We start from the raw sequence: 16,452 nt of genomic DNA, 5'->3' as shown, positions 1-16,452 counted from the left end.
GCGTGTGGCGAGGAGAGGAAGGAATTAGTAATTATAAAGATTGAACTTCATGCCAATTACCTATAATCACTTGAAAAAGCATATGATATCCTAAATACTTAAGCATAAAACATAACGTAATTAAAATCAAATTAATTCATGAATAAATATCTCGAACTACCATGAGGGATACTTCTCTTTATTTCATGAAAATGCTTTTAAAAATAAATTTCAGTAGATACTGAAAACCCCGCACACTTGTAACTTATTCTTTCAGCTCGTGATCATCGTCTTTCCTAAGTCCCTCCTGCTCATTCCTGTCTCCTCCACCGCTTTACACACACGCACATAAAACCCTCTCAGACTCCCACTTCCATGGCAAATGAACGCCTAAGGAAGGGAAGAATGGGGGACGAACAGAGCAGAGAGAATAAGGGCACTGGGCGTTAAAAGAAAGAGGGACAAGGGTTTGTCCTATTCAGAAAGCTTTTCCGCGTTTAATTGATGACGAGGCTCGCATAATGGTCTCGAAAAGTTGCGTGGGAGGAGGAGGTAAAGAGAGAGAGAGAGAGAAATAGGAAGAAGAGAAGAGAAATGGTAGTGAAAATAAGGAGAAGGGGGTTCTCCTTCCTCCTTCACCACCAAGGAGGTCTGGAGGTTTCATTCCAACCTCTTATCCCCATTCCATGCCGTTTTAGTTGGTTGTTATATTTCACGAGGTCTGCGGCGTATCAAGGAATTCGTAATGAGTTGGGCGGAGAGAGAGCCGAGTTTTGGAAGGCTAGGGGGGTGGGTGTTGGAATCCTTTTTTTTTGCGCGAAGCGGAAGGTGGGAACACCAAGAGAAAGGAGAAGAGTGAGAGCTGGTACATGGCCTGAAGAGTAGGTAGATGAGGGAAAGGTTAAGGTTATGCATGTGTAATTGTGTGAATATATAAATATATACACACATGCAAACAAATATATATTATATTCAAACGCGATATATACACAAACATACATGCATATATATATATATATATATATATATATATATATATATATATATATTATAATATATATATATATATGTATATGCATAACAAACTTGGACAGCAACAAACAATATAAGAACACATAAAAACATCACTCACACGTTATTTCTTGATCATTTCGACGGAATTCAACTCCGTCTTCATCGGAGGAAATAGAAGTAATCATATAATTTATGTGTTCTTATATTGTTTGTTGCTGTCCAAGTTTGTTATTCAACACTTTCGTGTTACTTCGACGAAATCATTTATATACATATATATATATATATATATATATATATATATATATATATATATATATATATATATATATATGAGTGTGAGTAAGAGAAGGGATTGGAGGGCGTAAAGGGGGAAAGAAAAAGGGGAACATTTTTTTAGACCTCTTGGGGGAGTTCCCGGGGCTTAAAGAGGGTGGGAGGGTAATGTAGGATGATGCGAGAGGCAGGTACACAGAATCGATGCTCTTGTGAAAAGGTGAAAACTGCTGATTAATGGGTTTGAGGATTTTGGATACTGGTTGCTCCGAAACGAGCGTAATGTGTGGGCTAAATGCTTCAAATTCCTACTCGGTCCGTCTTTTTTTGCATATTTCACCCTCTTTAAGCTTCCCTCTTCAGTTTTCACCTCGTGTTCTCACACTCTCTCTCTTACTTCCTTTTTCCCCTTCAACTCTGTTGACGGAGTGGAAAGATTCACACCCTTTAAGGTCGAGAGACTCGCAAATAATTGTGGGCGTTACGGGGGTTCCATGTTGACACCACGCGAGAGTTAACGCGATTTTACATGATGCAGGGTTGGCAATGAATAAGCAGCCCATGGAAAATGAAAATCCGGACGACATTTAAAATTTAGGTGATATTTGAGAACTGTCATGAATTAAGGTGCATCATTTTAGGGTTCTTAGGAAATATACTTTCCGTTTTCCATGTGCCTCGCTATGTACATATTTATACCAAGTTTATAACAAATTGCGGTACCGCAGTGAACGTCTTTAAAATAACGGTTAAAAGATCAGAAAAATTTGTATTCCCTATTGGCTCGCCTGCGGTTAGAGAAACAATGCCCTAAAAATTTTTAAATAGTTCTGATTTGAATTCAGTATTTTTCGTTTTCATTCAAGCCATTTGTTTTTTACATCTGCACCCCAAAAATCATGAAAAAAATAATAATAGAGTAAGCAATTATGTACGGCAATTTGTATGATATGTTTCACATATCAATGCAGTGAACCGGAAACGCCCTATTTTTCAAAAAAATAGGTTGTGTGTCTAAAGGGCAATGGAATTGAATAGTGATTGATGGATATTTAATGGTTCATTATTTTTTCAGCAGTCACTATTTTCTTACTTCTATCATGCTCTCTGACATTTAAGAATGTCAGAGAAGAAACAGTGTAATATGTGAAATTTTTCTTTTACTTTGGGATATAATTGACGGTTATTAATGCAGGTTGCCATGCACTCTGATGGACATACTACTATGCATAAAACTTAGTTATTTTTCTCATTTTTAAGATAGTATGTAAATTCTACCAAATATTTTTGAAAAAGTTATTTTCTAAATTTAGATTAACCAAGGCTCGGTTATCGCTTTTTTTATTCCGATCTTAAGCTCTAAATGAAAAAATTATATTTCCCATGTATCCTTGAAGCATAATTTACCAGATACATGTAAACATGAATTTACTTGATAAAAGTATTCTGGAGATAAGTAATAAAATACCCGTCTTTGGGAACCAAAATATACGATAACATTTTTACTTCGGTGATATCGGATATTTATTAACGAAAAAATATGAATTGTTTACATCCCTTATTTTACACTAGCGCTTGAATCAAGATAAATATAATTATATCTATCAATTTATATGTGCAAACAATTAAAGGAAACGGATGCTTTAACGTTGGGTCTTTGGCTCAAACCTACAAAATATCGGCGGAATACAATACCTGAGAAAAACCGCGGGTTGGGTGATCAATCAATTTTTCGTCTGCCAGCTAACGAAAGGATGGAAAATTATTTATATGCCCTCATCAATTTCGTTTGTAAATCTTGACAAGATATAGATGAGGCCAATCGATTTGAAGGGCAATATTCATCACAAACATGAGTTTTAACAACACAAATAACAAACCAAACACCACTCTTGTTTCGCCATTGAAACGAATTCATTTCCGAGAAGAAATAAATATTCCTCTGTAAAAGTAATTGAAACGGCAGATTTCCCTGGCGTTATTGAAAGTTATTAATAACATAACATTGCTCTACAGCTACAGTATTATCATCATTGCCTATTTTACCATCTCAGAAACGTAATGTTAGTTCTTCTAGAGTAAGTCCCCTAGTTGAATAGAAATCAATTCCTTTATATCGTCGTTACTCTTTTACAAGTAGGTATACAGCAGATTTTAAAAAGAGAAATTTCGTTTATTTTTTAATAAAATTTCAGTAAATTGACGATTGCATAATTATTACGTCATTTGGTACTTTTGCAAGTGGGCTTATCAGAGAACAGTTGGAAATGGATTCATTTTCTAGCAGAGTTTCGGCATAATTTTCAGTCAATTTTTTATATCATTCTATGATGTAACATATTATAGGTATTTATTCATTCGGCGATACCAGAAATATTCATGAATTCTGAGTTTCAGCAAGAACTTTGAAATTAGTTTGATCTTTTGGAAACACTGATGAAGGTTAAACAATTTTTATGTTACATTTTCAACAGTTCATTGCTCAGTGTAAACAAGTATCAGTGACAAGTGAATTTATATCCCTGCGTATAAAGTTAAGGGAAAAAAATCTTGTTTCATGTGTTTTCGAGGACAGCAGTTAAAAAGAATGGATTATTCTGTCAATTTCATTTTGCATCCAAGTAAACCATCGAACGTGTAGACATAAAAACCTATTCACTGATTTTGGAAATATGAAATCACCGATTTTGCTCATTTTATGGGACTATATTAAGTAAAAATGGTACCTATATGATATTTCATAAATATTCTTAAGATTATAAGGGTAAAAAGTCGGTATACACCTAAAAATATGGGCCACAATACATTATCTAAAATATTCGATATCGTTTGGGGTAAGCTTGGAAAAGAGATAGAAGGTTTGAGTGTACAATTTTAAGACTGTAGGAAGTGAAAATCTGTCTAATTTCGGCAAAACCTCTATGTCTGGTTAAAATTATGATAATGGTTGCCAAAATATCTCAGAGGTAATCTCTATTAATTCGAAGATTCAATGATAGGTTTAGTAATTGCTGTGTGGTCAATCATGCGACTTCACAATTTCTTGGTTCGATAGAAATAATATTTATGATGATGGAATGAGCGACATTTTATTGCAGTGAATAATGGATCTTCCGCTTTTAGGCAAGTATTAAGAGCAGGGTGTGCGCTTATTTGGCCATGTTGAGAGAATGGGTGAGAGTTGAATTGTTAAACACCATAAATAGTAGAACGGCAGAGAAGGGTTTAGACAGAGAAACAGGTTCTTTATTCATACATATGCAATCTCTCTCTTTTAGAATAGCTAATGAGAGAATAGTTACAAATTGGGCTAAAGTTCTAAGGTAGTCCAAGGTTTTACCGGGATCGGGAGTTCATAGATAAGTTTTGAGTCTCATATAGACAGGCACTCTTCATAAATACAACGCATAGATGGCTGCACCATATAGTGCACAAGGTTTATACACAGCTCCTGCTAGAGCAGAGAAGAGTTTTTAATACACCAAATGGTGTTGTTCTGCGCAGTAGAACAGCGTGTACTCATGTCGTCGTTGTCGTCAGACAACGAACCGAAGAAGCCCCCGCCACGGAACAACATATATTTTACAGCGGGCAATTGACCCTTGCAGATACGTTCTTGGTGGTCATGCTGTCACCATTGTAAAAAATCAGTAAATCCACCGCGAGATTATTTGAGAAGTACGTAATAAGAGTTACGAATTTCTGAATTAGTGCTTCGTCCGGAAAAAAATGATGAGAACTGAAAAATTGAGCACACCTCGTAAAAGTCCCAGGTTCTGGAAGCTATGTTAGAGAAAATGTACTGATGTGACGGATATGGAAGAAGTATACAAAGGGGCAAGGAGTATGAAAAATTTGAGCCTCTAGTTTCACCAAAATTAATTTTAATGCCTGAAAAGCTGAAAAAAGACATCGCGCAAGTTTACTTTTGAGATGGAAAGAACTATTCTGGTTCTAGGTGCGACCACAATGAGTTAACGGAAAGGAGAATTACAATCTAACAATTAAAAGTTTTTCTAGGTGGACAATCCGCGATAATGATAGTAGAACACTTTATAATAACTATTTTCGAGCTACCACGTACTTCATGCCCAATATGATTCATTACTCCGATATTCTCTACTTTGATGAACTTTTATATCCAGTGTTATATCCACTGTGATTGATAAAATAATTACTAAAAGTTATCACGAATTGTTCGCGAAAATGAGATATGGTATGAACAATTAGGAATATGAGAAACGGGTTGTAAGTTGTAATTACATATCCGATTGTGAATATTTGGGTAATAGAATGGCAGTAATAGATAGTACCTCTTTCTTCATGTTCTTTCTCAATTAAATCGCGTACTCATTATTTCCCTCATAAAATGTATTATACCTAAATATTGAAAGAGCATAAGGTTCCAGGTAGATTAGGCTAGGTTAAACGTTAAAATAAGGCACATAGCAAACGTTAAAATAAGGTATATCTATGTTTGAAATAATTTGGACCAAGGTGGTCTTAATTGAGCAAATGCGTAGTCGTGAAATATTGATTAAAATTGTGTTTGGCAAAGAATATTTCGCAAGGATGAGGAAATTGATAACAGGGGCTTTGAGTAACATTGCTAAAACATACTGTGAAAACTTTGTGTATGGAGCGTGGTTTGTTTTGTATGGCGCGGAAACACGGTGGTTGAAGGAAGCTAATGAGTGTAATTCGAGAATTTTGTGTGGGCGTAGAGGATGAGGGAAAACGTGTAATGGACAGAGAGGAGAACGAATGAAGAAGTATTAGGTATTGTGGGGGAGGTGAGAGGGTTACTGAGAGAAATTCAAAGGAGGAAGGAAAGATGGACGCAAAGCAATGAATTTGAATGGCGAGGGAATGTTGAAGACCGTGTTCGAAGGGAATGCCTTACGTAAGTATGGTCGGGGGAAGAAAAGATAGGCATTTGGACGACCTGATGGGAGTTAAAAAGCATTTGGAGTCAAATAAGGGCTCATCATAGTGAAGGGTATCATGTTGTATATGTCTAGGTCACGTTAATAAATGTACCAGTATTTAGTCTGCACGCACCCATAACTTACCTTGAACGATAGAATAGCAAATAATAAATCCTAATCAACCTGATAAAATCATAAATTCCGATTCGTTTTCTCTTAAAAGCCGTAATAGGCACGCTCAGTTCGCTCGAATCCAGAATGAGAAATATTATAACACAACTCATAAATGTTAATTAAAGCAAAAATATAAGCTTCCAGGTCGAGGAGGGAGTTTCGGTGTTCTAGGTTTTTAATAATTCCGCACGGCAGCGGTGACTTAATTTTGCTTTCGGGTGAAACCGCAGCAACAAGTTCACATTAGCAGATCCCTCGACCACTGCTGACTTATGACATCTAAATCCCTCACTCTCACTGCCCCTGTGGTTGACCGCTCGCAGGCGCTCGTGGCAATATAATACAACTTGCCTGGCACTCGCTTAGCAACGCGGATAGCTTTCCATGAGCGACTGGAAGGGTTTTCCAAGCGTGGGGATTACAGTGTGAACGGAAGGAATGAGGTGGATACATGATTTACATGATAAATAAAACACCCGATGAACTTCATGCAATCTCTGCCCGTTGGTTAAAGAACTGATTTTAACTATTGCTTGTTCCTGAAGAGTATCTATCGAGACACTTTTACTAGAATTTACTGGGAACCAATACTTAAATTACCGCGAAATAGGATGTTGTGGCCTCAAATGAATAAAATTACAATGCGGTTTCAGTTTAATATTTTTAAGTCTTCTGTAAGCATTATGATTTCATCGAAAGTCATGGGGAGAAAAACTCGAGAGAAAATAATTTAACAAAACCTTCTCACAATAGCTAAATTTTGCATACATCCTATAATAACCAAGTTCTATAAATCTCTCGAAATTAAGTCCCTTTTTGGTCCATATTATTTTAGTATCACATAACTTCGTGTATGTATACCTCTATGTGTGTACATATACATTAATATATTCATTATATTATATTTGAAGACGAATACATACATATGTTGGAGAAAAGTCTCACGGATGTGAGTAATAATTTGAACTGAGAAGGCGCCAACGAATCAAAACAGAGACACAAATACATAAATATGTTTGTATTTGTATGTATATAAATCATAAACACAGTAATCAACCGGAAGGGCGGTTTGGTAGGTGATGGTAGAGTTCACCCAGTACTAAGCCCGACGGCGTGTGAAATTCACACATCATGGTAGGGGGGCCAGTTCCTTTCCCTGTGCCGGTTATAGTTTCCCAGGAAGATATGGTACCCAAAAAATCACATAGATTGGGTGGAGCTGCATGTGCCCAGGGAGGCTTGCCCTGAAATCGAACCCCCGGTCATTGGTCCAACGCTCTACCCCAGGACTACCACTACCCTCACACACGAAATTTGAGTAAATACACACGATATATATATATATATATATATATATATATATATATATATATATATATATATATAATATTACATATATATATATATATATATATAATATTACATATATGTGACATGATCACTGAAGCATGAGGATAGATTTAGATAGGAGGCTTTTGGAATGTGGGTGTGGAGAAGGTGAAATTAAACAAATGGAGACCGAAAGGTAACCAAATAAGGAAGTGCTAGTATGGTAGGCGAGGAGAGGGGTTTGTTGGGAGAAATCATAAGGCGGCAGAAAAAATGGATGGAAAACATATTGATCGGCAGTGGGATGTTGAAGAATGTTAGGCAAATGAGGAAAGGGCAAGAATAGGATAGGGAACGTGAACGGGATGAAGCCTTGAAGTACATAGAGATGAAGAGGGACTTTTAGAGTAGAATGTTGGATTTTGTTTTTTTAGGAGAAACAAAATATTTATTCGATAGTTTGACGGGTAGATTACTTAATGATAAAATATATGGACCGGCATTAACGGATGCACATTCAAGGACCAATACCGGCAAAATGGAGGGAATATGGAAAATACATGGCTAGTGGGGAAGGTCAAAGAGTTCAGATCACATGCAGAATAAAGCTTCCGTGACATGGGAATGGCACTATCGGCACGTATGCGATATTTCCTTTAGGAGTTCGTGAAATACAAGTGTATCCAGTAATGTTTTTATTATTACTAAATTTATCATGAATCTATTTCATTCAATCGTTTTAAAATAACAAAGGTATGCTGTTAAACAGTCACTGTTAGATGTTTTGAACCCTATTGCTGTAGGGTGGTCAGGAATTGGTGATGGTTAAAGACGTAGCGTAACTATTAAATCCAACACCTACACATTCAAGAAATGTTTCCTTCTTCAATACCATGCGTTTCTTATGTACAATGACCGGTAAAGGTGGGACTTCACTCACCCAGACGGTTTATACTTGCGCTTGGGCAGTCAATGAACATCTGTGTGTAGTTTTTACTAAATCGTTCTATATTTTCCTAGAACTAAAAGCAATTAAGGGATTATTTGCCATTTGATTTTGGGAGAAAATTCAATTAATCAAAGACAGTTATCACACTTTCTAAAAACTATTTAGGTGGTTAGAATCATGTCAAAAAAGTACACGATTTAAATTCGCGTTTATTAATTGAACTTATCCATGAAGCTAAATGTATCCTTCAAGCACAATTTCTTGATATTTAAACTGATACAAGCTCCGTAGTAGCGCCATCATTCATATTCAGGTTTAAATGGTTTATTAAAATTCCTTTAGGAAAGAATCATACGAAGCGAAGTATTATAAATTTATCAGGTAAAGAATTTGATAAAACGTACCTACTAAATTCGTAAAAGTTAGCCATATAGAGTAAAAAAGGTCATTAAAGAAGGTTGATTAAAATTTCAAAACAGCCTGGTTAGAAAAAACTTTTTTAAAGGAATTCTATCTTGCAATAAACTTCTGGCTCTCAAATTAACCTTTCGAGTGCCTTGCATAGCGTAATGACTTTTTCACTTTGATGGCTTAAAACGCAATTTACCTAAGGATCACGTAATTTCAATGAAATTTTCTTCGGAAAAGTTTGCCAATTTAATCAGATAGAAGTCTTCCGTAAGCCGGTTAATGATAATCTATCTTTAATGGGAACAAGGAAAGATACGTAACCCAATGTATTATATAATACTGTCATTCGTTGCTTTACAATGGCTGCATAAAAATAGTATTTCATGGATTACTATTCCATTCCCTACTTTTCTAGAAGAGCGAACATTGAGTTTTTGCTTCTTAGTACTTTCCAAAGATAAAAAACATGTTTCCAACGCCACTAACTCGCTTGCAATGAAATCTGTATGCAAAAAATCATTATTGAAAAGCAGCTTTCGGCTTAAATCGCGTTTAAAAATGTAAATATCTAGTTATCGATCCATTCTGTGTCTCGTAATTGCCTTTGTCGGCTAAAGAGAATTTAGAAATTTTTATTAAAATTTCGTAATAATATATTCTAGCAAAACTTTTAAATTGCAATTACAATGAAGAAAAACATGATTTAAGTATAACATAAAAACTCTTTTTTAAGTTAAAACATCATTTGACTTACTTAATTTGTGTACCATTAGCCGTCTTTAACATAAACACAAGTTCCTTCGAAGAGAAAATAATTTTAAATTCTTCAGCCTGATAAAAGCATCATTTATTATTTAATTAATTTTAAAATAATTTAAGATAAACGGTAAGGATTTTTTTCGAAAGGCGGCCTTTCGTTATAGAAATTTATTTGTTGCTACAACAAAAGATATATGGTTAAGGAACTGATAATTAAAAGAAAAATCATGTCCATCGCACATGTGTTTACTCCTAATTTTTTAAGATACAGATACCTGTATAATGAAAGTCGTGATGTTGGGTCAAAATAAATTAAAATGCAAAGGGACTTGAAGTTTCATTCATGAGAAAATTTCTGGTACAGGAAAGGATGAGATATTCAATTTTTCCTCCTCTTTTCTGTTTTCATGAAATTCTCTTCTCTCAGTGGTCCAAAATCGCACTTGCAGACATGTGGTAGTCGTGGAGACAGCAGGATGGGCATAAGAGGTTAAAGGGCATTTCAACCTGTTTACGGCTGCGTTGCTATTTACCTATACTTCCACTCTTATCCAGCTGAGATGGCGTTATTTTTTATGCACGGAAACCTCGAAAATCCTCCCAAGACCGGCAGGAAATAAACTCATCCTCTTTCACATCAGTGAACCAGGAAAAAATATCTCACGGAAAAAGCGTAGACGGCTTCAGAACGTCTACTCGGGGCAAAAAATCATATTCCTATGTGTACGCACTTTTCCACCTTCAATACTCTGTCTCTCTCTCTCTCTCTTTTTTCTCTCATTCTTATTAAATAAAGAATAAGTTTCATAACAATAATACATCGGTTTTTGTTATTATTGCCCGAATTTCGAAAGGTCAAGATAATTTCATGCGTCCACATCCATTACCCATATTATTAATTTTATTTGTCCTAAATTTTATTATTTTACCATACGAAATATGAATGTACTACTTATATAAAATAAACTTTTTAAACCTTTTATTAACGAATAGTGCAATAATCACAACTGTATTAATCGTTTCAAAGGGAAATACATTTTTTACGCAATTTCAGGATAGGTTTGTACTAGTTAAAAATGTTAAGGTAATAATTCAAGAAATTTAATCGTTTTAATATTTAATGCATAATTAGAACCTATTATCAACGTTTTTCTTCCAGTTTTTGGGAAAATTCTTAATTTTAAGGCTATATATCGATTAGCATACAAACAAGTGTAGCCATCGTATCTTAGTTTGGAAATATGTCTTTTTATTTGTATGCTTCTGAAAACGAAATTTCGTAAATAAGTAAACAGAAATTAATGTTTCTCCAGGAAATGGTGTGAATTGGGCAAGATAGGAGTGAAGGCTAAGAAAAATATTTCAAATCTAAAAGTTAATTCAAAAAGTCACAACGCAATGTTATGATGATGCGCAGTCACACCGACTACAGTTCTTTTTACTTTTTTCAAAAAATAATTATTCACCAAATCAAAATATGCGCCATATTATTAAAATTTGGGGTTTGAAATGCATATTTTAAAAGTAGCATTTATACTTATCCTAGCCAAAAGCCCAACAATGAAATTTTCGTTGAAAATGCATGGATAGGTATTATAATGGTGGCTATTAAAGCATCATCAACCAATAACGATTTGCAAACTCTCTGACCATGTAAATCATTTCTTTCTTCACAATATGGGTATTATATTCGTTTACAGCCACAGAAGATATCCGAAGGATAGTGCATTCTAGCGAACAAATAAATCGGAGCGCATTTATGCTCCGGTTTATTTGCATTCGAAGGGAATGCTTTTAAGAGAGCCTTCTCTTGCAACGGGCGTGGGGAAGGAGTATGGGAGAAAAAAAGGCATGGATTCGGTGCTAGGTCCAAGCCGGGTAAGGGGGATTATGCAAAGGATCCATTGGAAAAGGAAGTTCCTTATGCTGGAAAAAGAGCATACAGAGTGCTGGAACTGGGGACGCGGAGTGAGTGGAGTTCGGAAGAAATCGCTGTAAACGGTCGTATAGACGAACGAATGAGAAATCCTTGAAACGGGAAAGCAAAGGACGGTGAAAAATGTCTTCCGAAAGGTATCTTCACGGGGAAGGTAGCTCGAAGTATATTGTATAAATGAATATTTTCCACGCTCTAATAAAACTAGCGATTAAATAGTAAAAATGTCAATACAGAGACAGGTAGGTAACTGGGAGAGCCATCTGCCGGTCTTTTATTGCTTTGTAGCAATGCTTTCACAAGCAGTTTGATAATTGTACGTAAACACAACTAAATAATAGATTATTGATACCCTTGATATAATAAGTTATTTTCAGGTAAAAATGGGCCCTCGTAATAATATTCAGCAATAATACACAAAAATTCTAGCGATCCGTTTTCCTGTACATCTCCTCATTTGCCTCAAAGTCCTCAGCCACGTACTTAAATGGTATTTATTTATTTAGTGAATGTACCATAACCAACGTAAAGTACCCTAATTGGTAAAATAGGAGTTAAAATGAAAATCAATGAGAATAAAGGGACAAATAGCGGGGTAGATTTTCGTAAAGAAAGAACTATAACTTAAATAAAATTAATACTTTTGTTAGAAGGGTTTCACATTAATTTTTGCAATTAATATTTAAATTATGACCACCATAGTGCACAAAGGTGTATGACAGCTACCTAACGGTGGATATAACTCCTCAGTTCTACAGCATGTGATAGCAGGGATGTAAAAAAATTCCTCTGATATCGGCCCTTCTCTGCTATGATTTTCTCCCCTCCGAGGATTTTATTTTTTGGTTGGCTGAATCCTGTTTTTTGTTGTTTTCCTGCCCCTTTTTCCGCCGGAACTGCGCGCCACGGGGGTCAAAACATCGTAAGCTACAGGACAATCTTTTCTCCTTGCCGTTTAAGCTGAAGGAGGTCAGACGGAAGGGAGGTGGATGGGTCAAAGAAGAGTGCTTATTTCCTCTTTTTCTAACGAGGGAACCTATGGATAGAGGAGGAGCGGGGAAAAAGAGGAAAGGATCGCATCAACCCCGTCTCTCCGTCAACTTCCAAACGCGTCGATCTTTATTCATCGATGCGAAATGTAAATTTCAAACGCACTGATACGAAAGGCGTTATCGATCACTGTACTCAATCCATAACGATCTACACGTTGAGGCTATGTACGGAATTGGGAAATATAGTAGATCGGTTTTCTTCACCCATGAGACCGGATTTTTCTATTTTATTCGAAACGCTGACGCTAAGTTAAAGGTAACAAATTTGGGAGGCCGACGACATCTTGTGTTTTTAAGTGAATCGGGAATGCACACGATAAATTGCACACGGCATTTGCCGCCTAAATACATAAAACTCTGATTTCCTGGTAAAACTCGCGGTTTTATTTCATCACGGTTAATCTTTTAGTGTTGCTCTTTCTTGAATACGAGGGCGGATTTTCTCTAAATGTCCAACATTTGAGGTCCTTTCAAAATATCTGCTATTCTTTCATAACAAATTGATAGCATGCTAAAAAAGGCTCGTGAAATAGATTGGACAAAGTGGTTGGGATTAGCTATCAATCACGATGAGAATATTTTTTCTAGTAATATTTCATATACTGGACATGTGACTGATTTAAATGTTGATATATCATATCTGCAGAATTATCCCCACAAGAGTTTTCAGAAGTAACTTGAGAATTGTAAGAGAAAAGATATTGAAATAATTTGCAAGCACGAAATAAAATAAAGAATGAATACTCTAATACTCTAATAATTTTTCGCATTTCCCCAGCTTAAAGTAGAATCTCAAAAGATATTTGTCTGTCTTGGTATGCACTCCTTTCTATCGCCCCCTTCAAACGAACGCGTGAAGTTATACAAATGGGTGACCAATTATATGCTTGTCCAATGATGATGCTATAGCATTAGAGCCATGGTTGTGGGTAATTTATCTCCTGGTCCAGGAATATTTTAAATAAGAAATGTAAAGTACTTGGCAATGTTTCTCCAATAATGCTAAGGAGAAAACAAAGTACAATCCCAAGGAAAAAATTTCAGCTAAGTTAATCTAAAAAAGAAAATATCGAGGAAACGTTTCATACAGTGGTTAGCAAACGAGTCCTCTGAATCAATTTCCCTGCAATATCTCTTTCTGAAAAGACAATCTAATAAGTAGTTGGCAAATAAAATTATTAATATTTGCTCTAGATAAGATATGTAGGGTTCATTTCCTTTTACTCCCTATTCACTTCAAAAACTGCTTCGTTTGCACTATCACTGAATATATCACTATAGATCACTGTTACATATTTGAGGTAAACTCAGCCCGAGTAGGCCATTTTTGCCGTTTATCATCGCGTATCCTAAAATAAATAAACAAGGAAGACAAAAGTGTCTTTTCAAATGCATGGTGATTTCAGCTGCATTTGAGGGCATCGCTCGAATAAAAATAAAAGGAGACACTTGCACTTTTAATTGGAAATGTTATTCCTTCAACCAAACCAATTAAGAATAAATTCTCCTTACCTTAAGTGGCCACTTCGGCTTGCTCTGCTTGTATCTCTCCTCAAAGCTTGTGTCCCAGTATTCCTTGCTCTTCATCCAATAAGGCTGAAAGGGAAATAAGAGGAATGATTATCTGGAAAGAGACGAGTTTGAAATCAATAATAATGTCTACAAGATATAGCTGAGTAGCGTAACTATGGCATACTGCATGGCATCAACATTTTTCAGTATTATATTTCTGTTATTAAAAAAAATATGCCTCTTAATAAGAGCCATGCGGGAGTAAATCACTGTTACGTTAATACTTTAGATGTTTATATTTAACGGAATAATCAATAATGATTAGTTTTTTCAACCAATGTCAACCGGAAACTTTACTTGCTCTTTTTAATATTTGATTTGTGCCGGCGTTATCTTCTCTTCAGTCTTTTTTAGTATTAATACAATGGTTTTTAAATAATTTTAGATCATTTGCGGCTACCTATATTGACTCTAATGAATAGCATACATAGGGGGTATGACGATTTAAAGGATAATATTACAATTTCTTTTAAATCTGCTCTCTCATGGATGGACAGTGCATATATGATTCTACTGAAGCTGACCGAGATTTTATATATATATACATACATATATATATATATATATATATATATATATATATATATATATATATATATATATATATATATATATATATATAAAATAATAAGGAAAGCAACAAACAAACAATATACAAACACATAAAAAGATCACTCACACGTTGTTTCTTGATAATTTCGACGGAATTCTGCTTCATCTTCATCGGAAGATAGAGATATCTCTATTCGGAGCAGAATTCCGTCGAAATTATCAAGAAACAACGTGTGAGTGATCTTTTTATGTACCTCAAAGCAGATGAAAATTAAACTATATTAAAGTGCTGCAGGATGGAATATTTGTTTTGGCACTCGAACAAAACCAGCTGACCACCCTTAATGAAGTAGACATAAAAAGTCGAGATGGTCTAAAAATTGCGGAATCACGTGATCTTTTTATATTAAACACTAGACTTTAGCCAATTCTGGGAAAAGGAAACGGGAAAAATGACATTCTCTAATTTTGCATATACGTATATTTGTTATCGTATTTGCACAGCTTACGTGCCGCGAGTAAGTAGTTCCTTCATTGTTCCTCGTGAGGAGCAATTTATAGCCACACGTAAAAATATTGCACCTCACACGGCGTTTAAAATAGCGTCACTGACGGCGCAATGATGGGAAAAAAGAATAAATTCTCTATATTCACTGATATACGTTGAAAACACTAAAAGAGAAGTTCTGTGGCGTTACTGGCGAGAATCCAACAAAGTAACGAGCAAACATTGAAATTATGACGAGTATTTCGCTGGCATGACATTTAAAATCTATTCTCGAACTGTTTTCGAAAAACAATGACCACTCTGTCTTTGAATATCGATGCTCCCTGGACTGAAAGAAAAATAGATGTCATGGCGGCTGACAAAAGCAATAAATGCTAATGGATAATGCAGAGGCGGAAATTTGAGTGGCATAAACGTTGATAGTTTACCTAGAAATACAAACATATGGAGCAGCCATATTCCGTTAAATTAATATCGATGGACTACAGAGGAATCTTTCTGCCTAAATGACATAACGTATAAAATATGAAAAATGGTGTGAAAAGAATTGGATAATGCGGAACATATCAAGCACGCTTTTTAAACGTCGTGGTTATTTGAAATGAAATGTGTGCAAAATAACACCACTGAAATCGTGGAGGTAACCGGGAACAATTAAATTCAAATTTTCAAAATTTCAAATTCAATTCAAACACTACGCCAGTTTTGCTGACATTGCCTGTCAAGTGTTAACGCTTGCTATCTCTGTAAAATGCATTCCACTATACAGCAGAAATATATTTGTATACGCAATAACTTGAGAAAAATGAATTCCTGCGTTATTTGTACTACGATAATACGAGTACGCGTACGCTCCACGTTCATGATAAGTCACCTGGTCCATTTTAAAGGAATTCAACGCAGTATTTAAAGATCCTCCGTCATTCCGGAATTTCTTTTTATCGGTAAATTTGTAACTATCTCGTATATTATTTGCTTCCACGGATAGTGCTTTGTATAATTATTAATTTAGT

The 16,452-nt window shown here is 35.3% G+C and overlaps 1 protein-coding gene across 1 annotated transcript in view; it reads right to left on the bottom strand.

Moving 5' to 3' along the window:
* Positions 1-16,452, bottom strand: part of alpha-Man-IIb (alpha-Mannosidase class II b) — a 951,837-nt gene that overhangs the window by 478,308 nt on the left and 457,077 nt on the right. The window contains exon 2 of the mRNA XM_071593058.1: positions 14,320-14,403. Within this exon, the coding sequence (XP_071449159.1) occupies positions 14,320-14,394 (75 nt within the window). The 5' untranslated portion in view covers positions 14,395-14,403. The remainder of the gene's footprint in view (positions 1-14,319; positions 14,404-16,452) is intronic.

The sequence above is a fragment of the Hetaerina americana genome, unplaced genomic scaffold (genome assembly GCF_022747635.1).
Source record: "Hetaerina americana unplaced genomic scaffold, ioHetAmer1.1.p SCAF_50, whole genome shotgun sequence".
NCBI lineage: Eukaryota > Metazoa > Arthropoda > Insecta > Odonata > Calopterygidae > Hetaerina > Hetaerina americana.
This window is presented reverse-complemented; position numbering and strand designations above follow the sequence as displayed.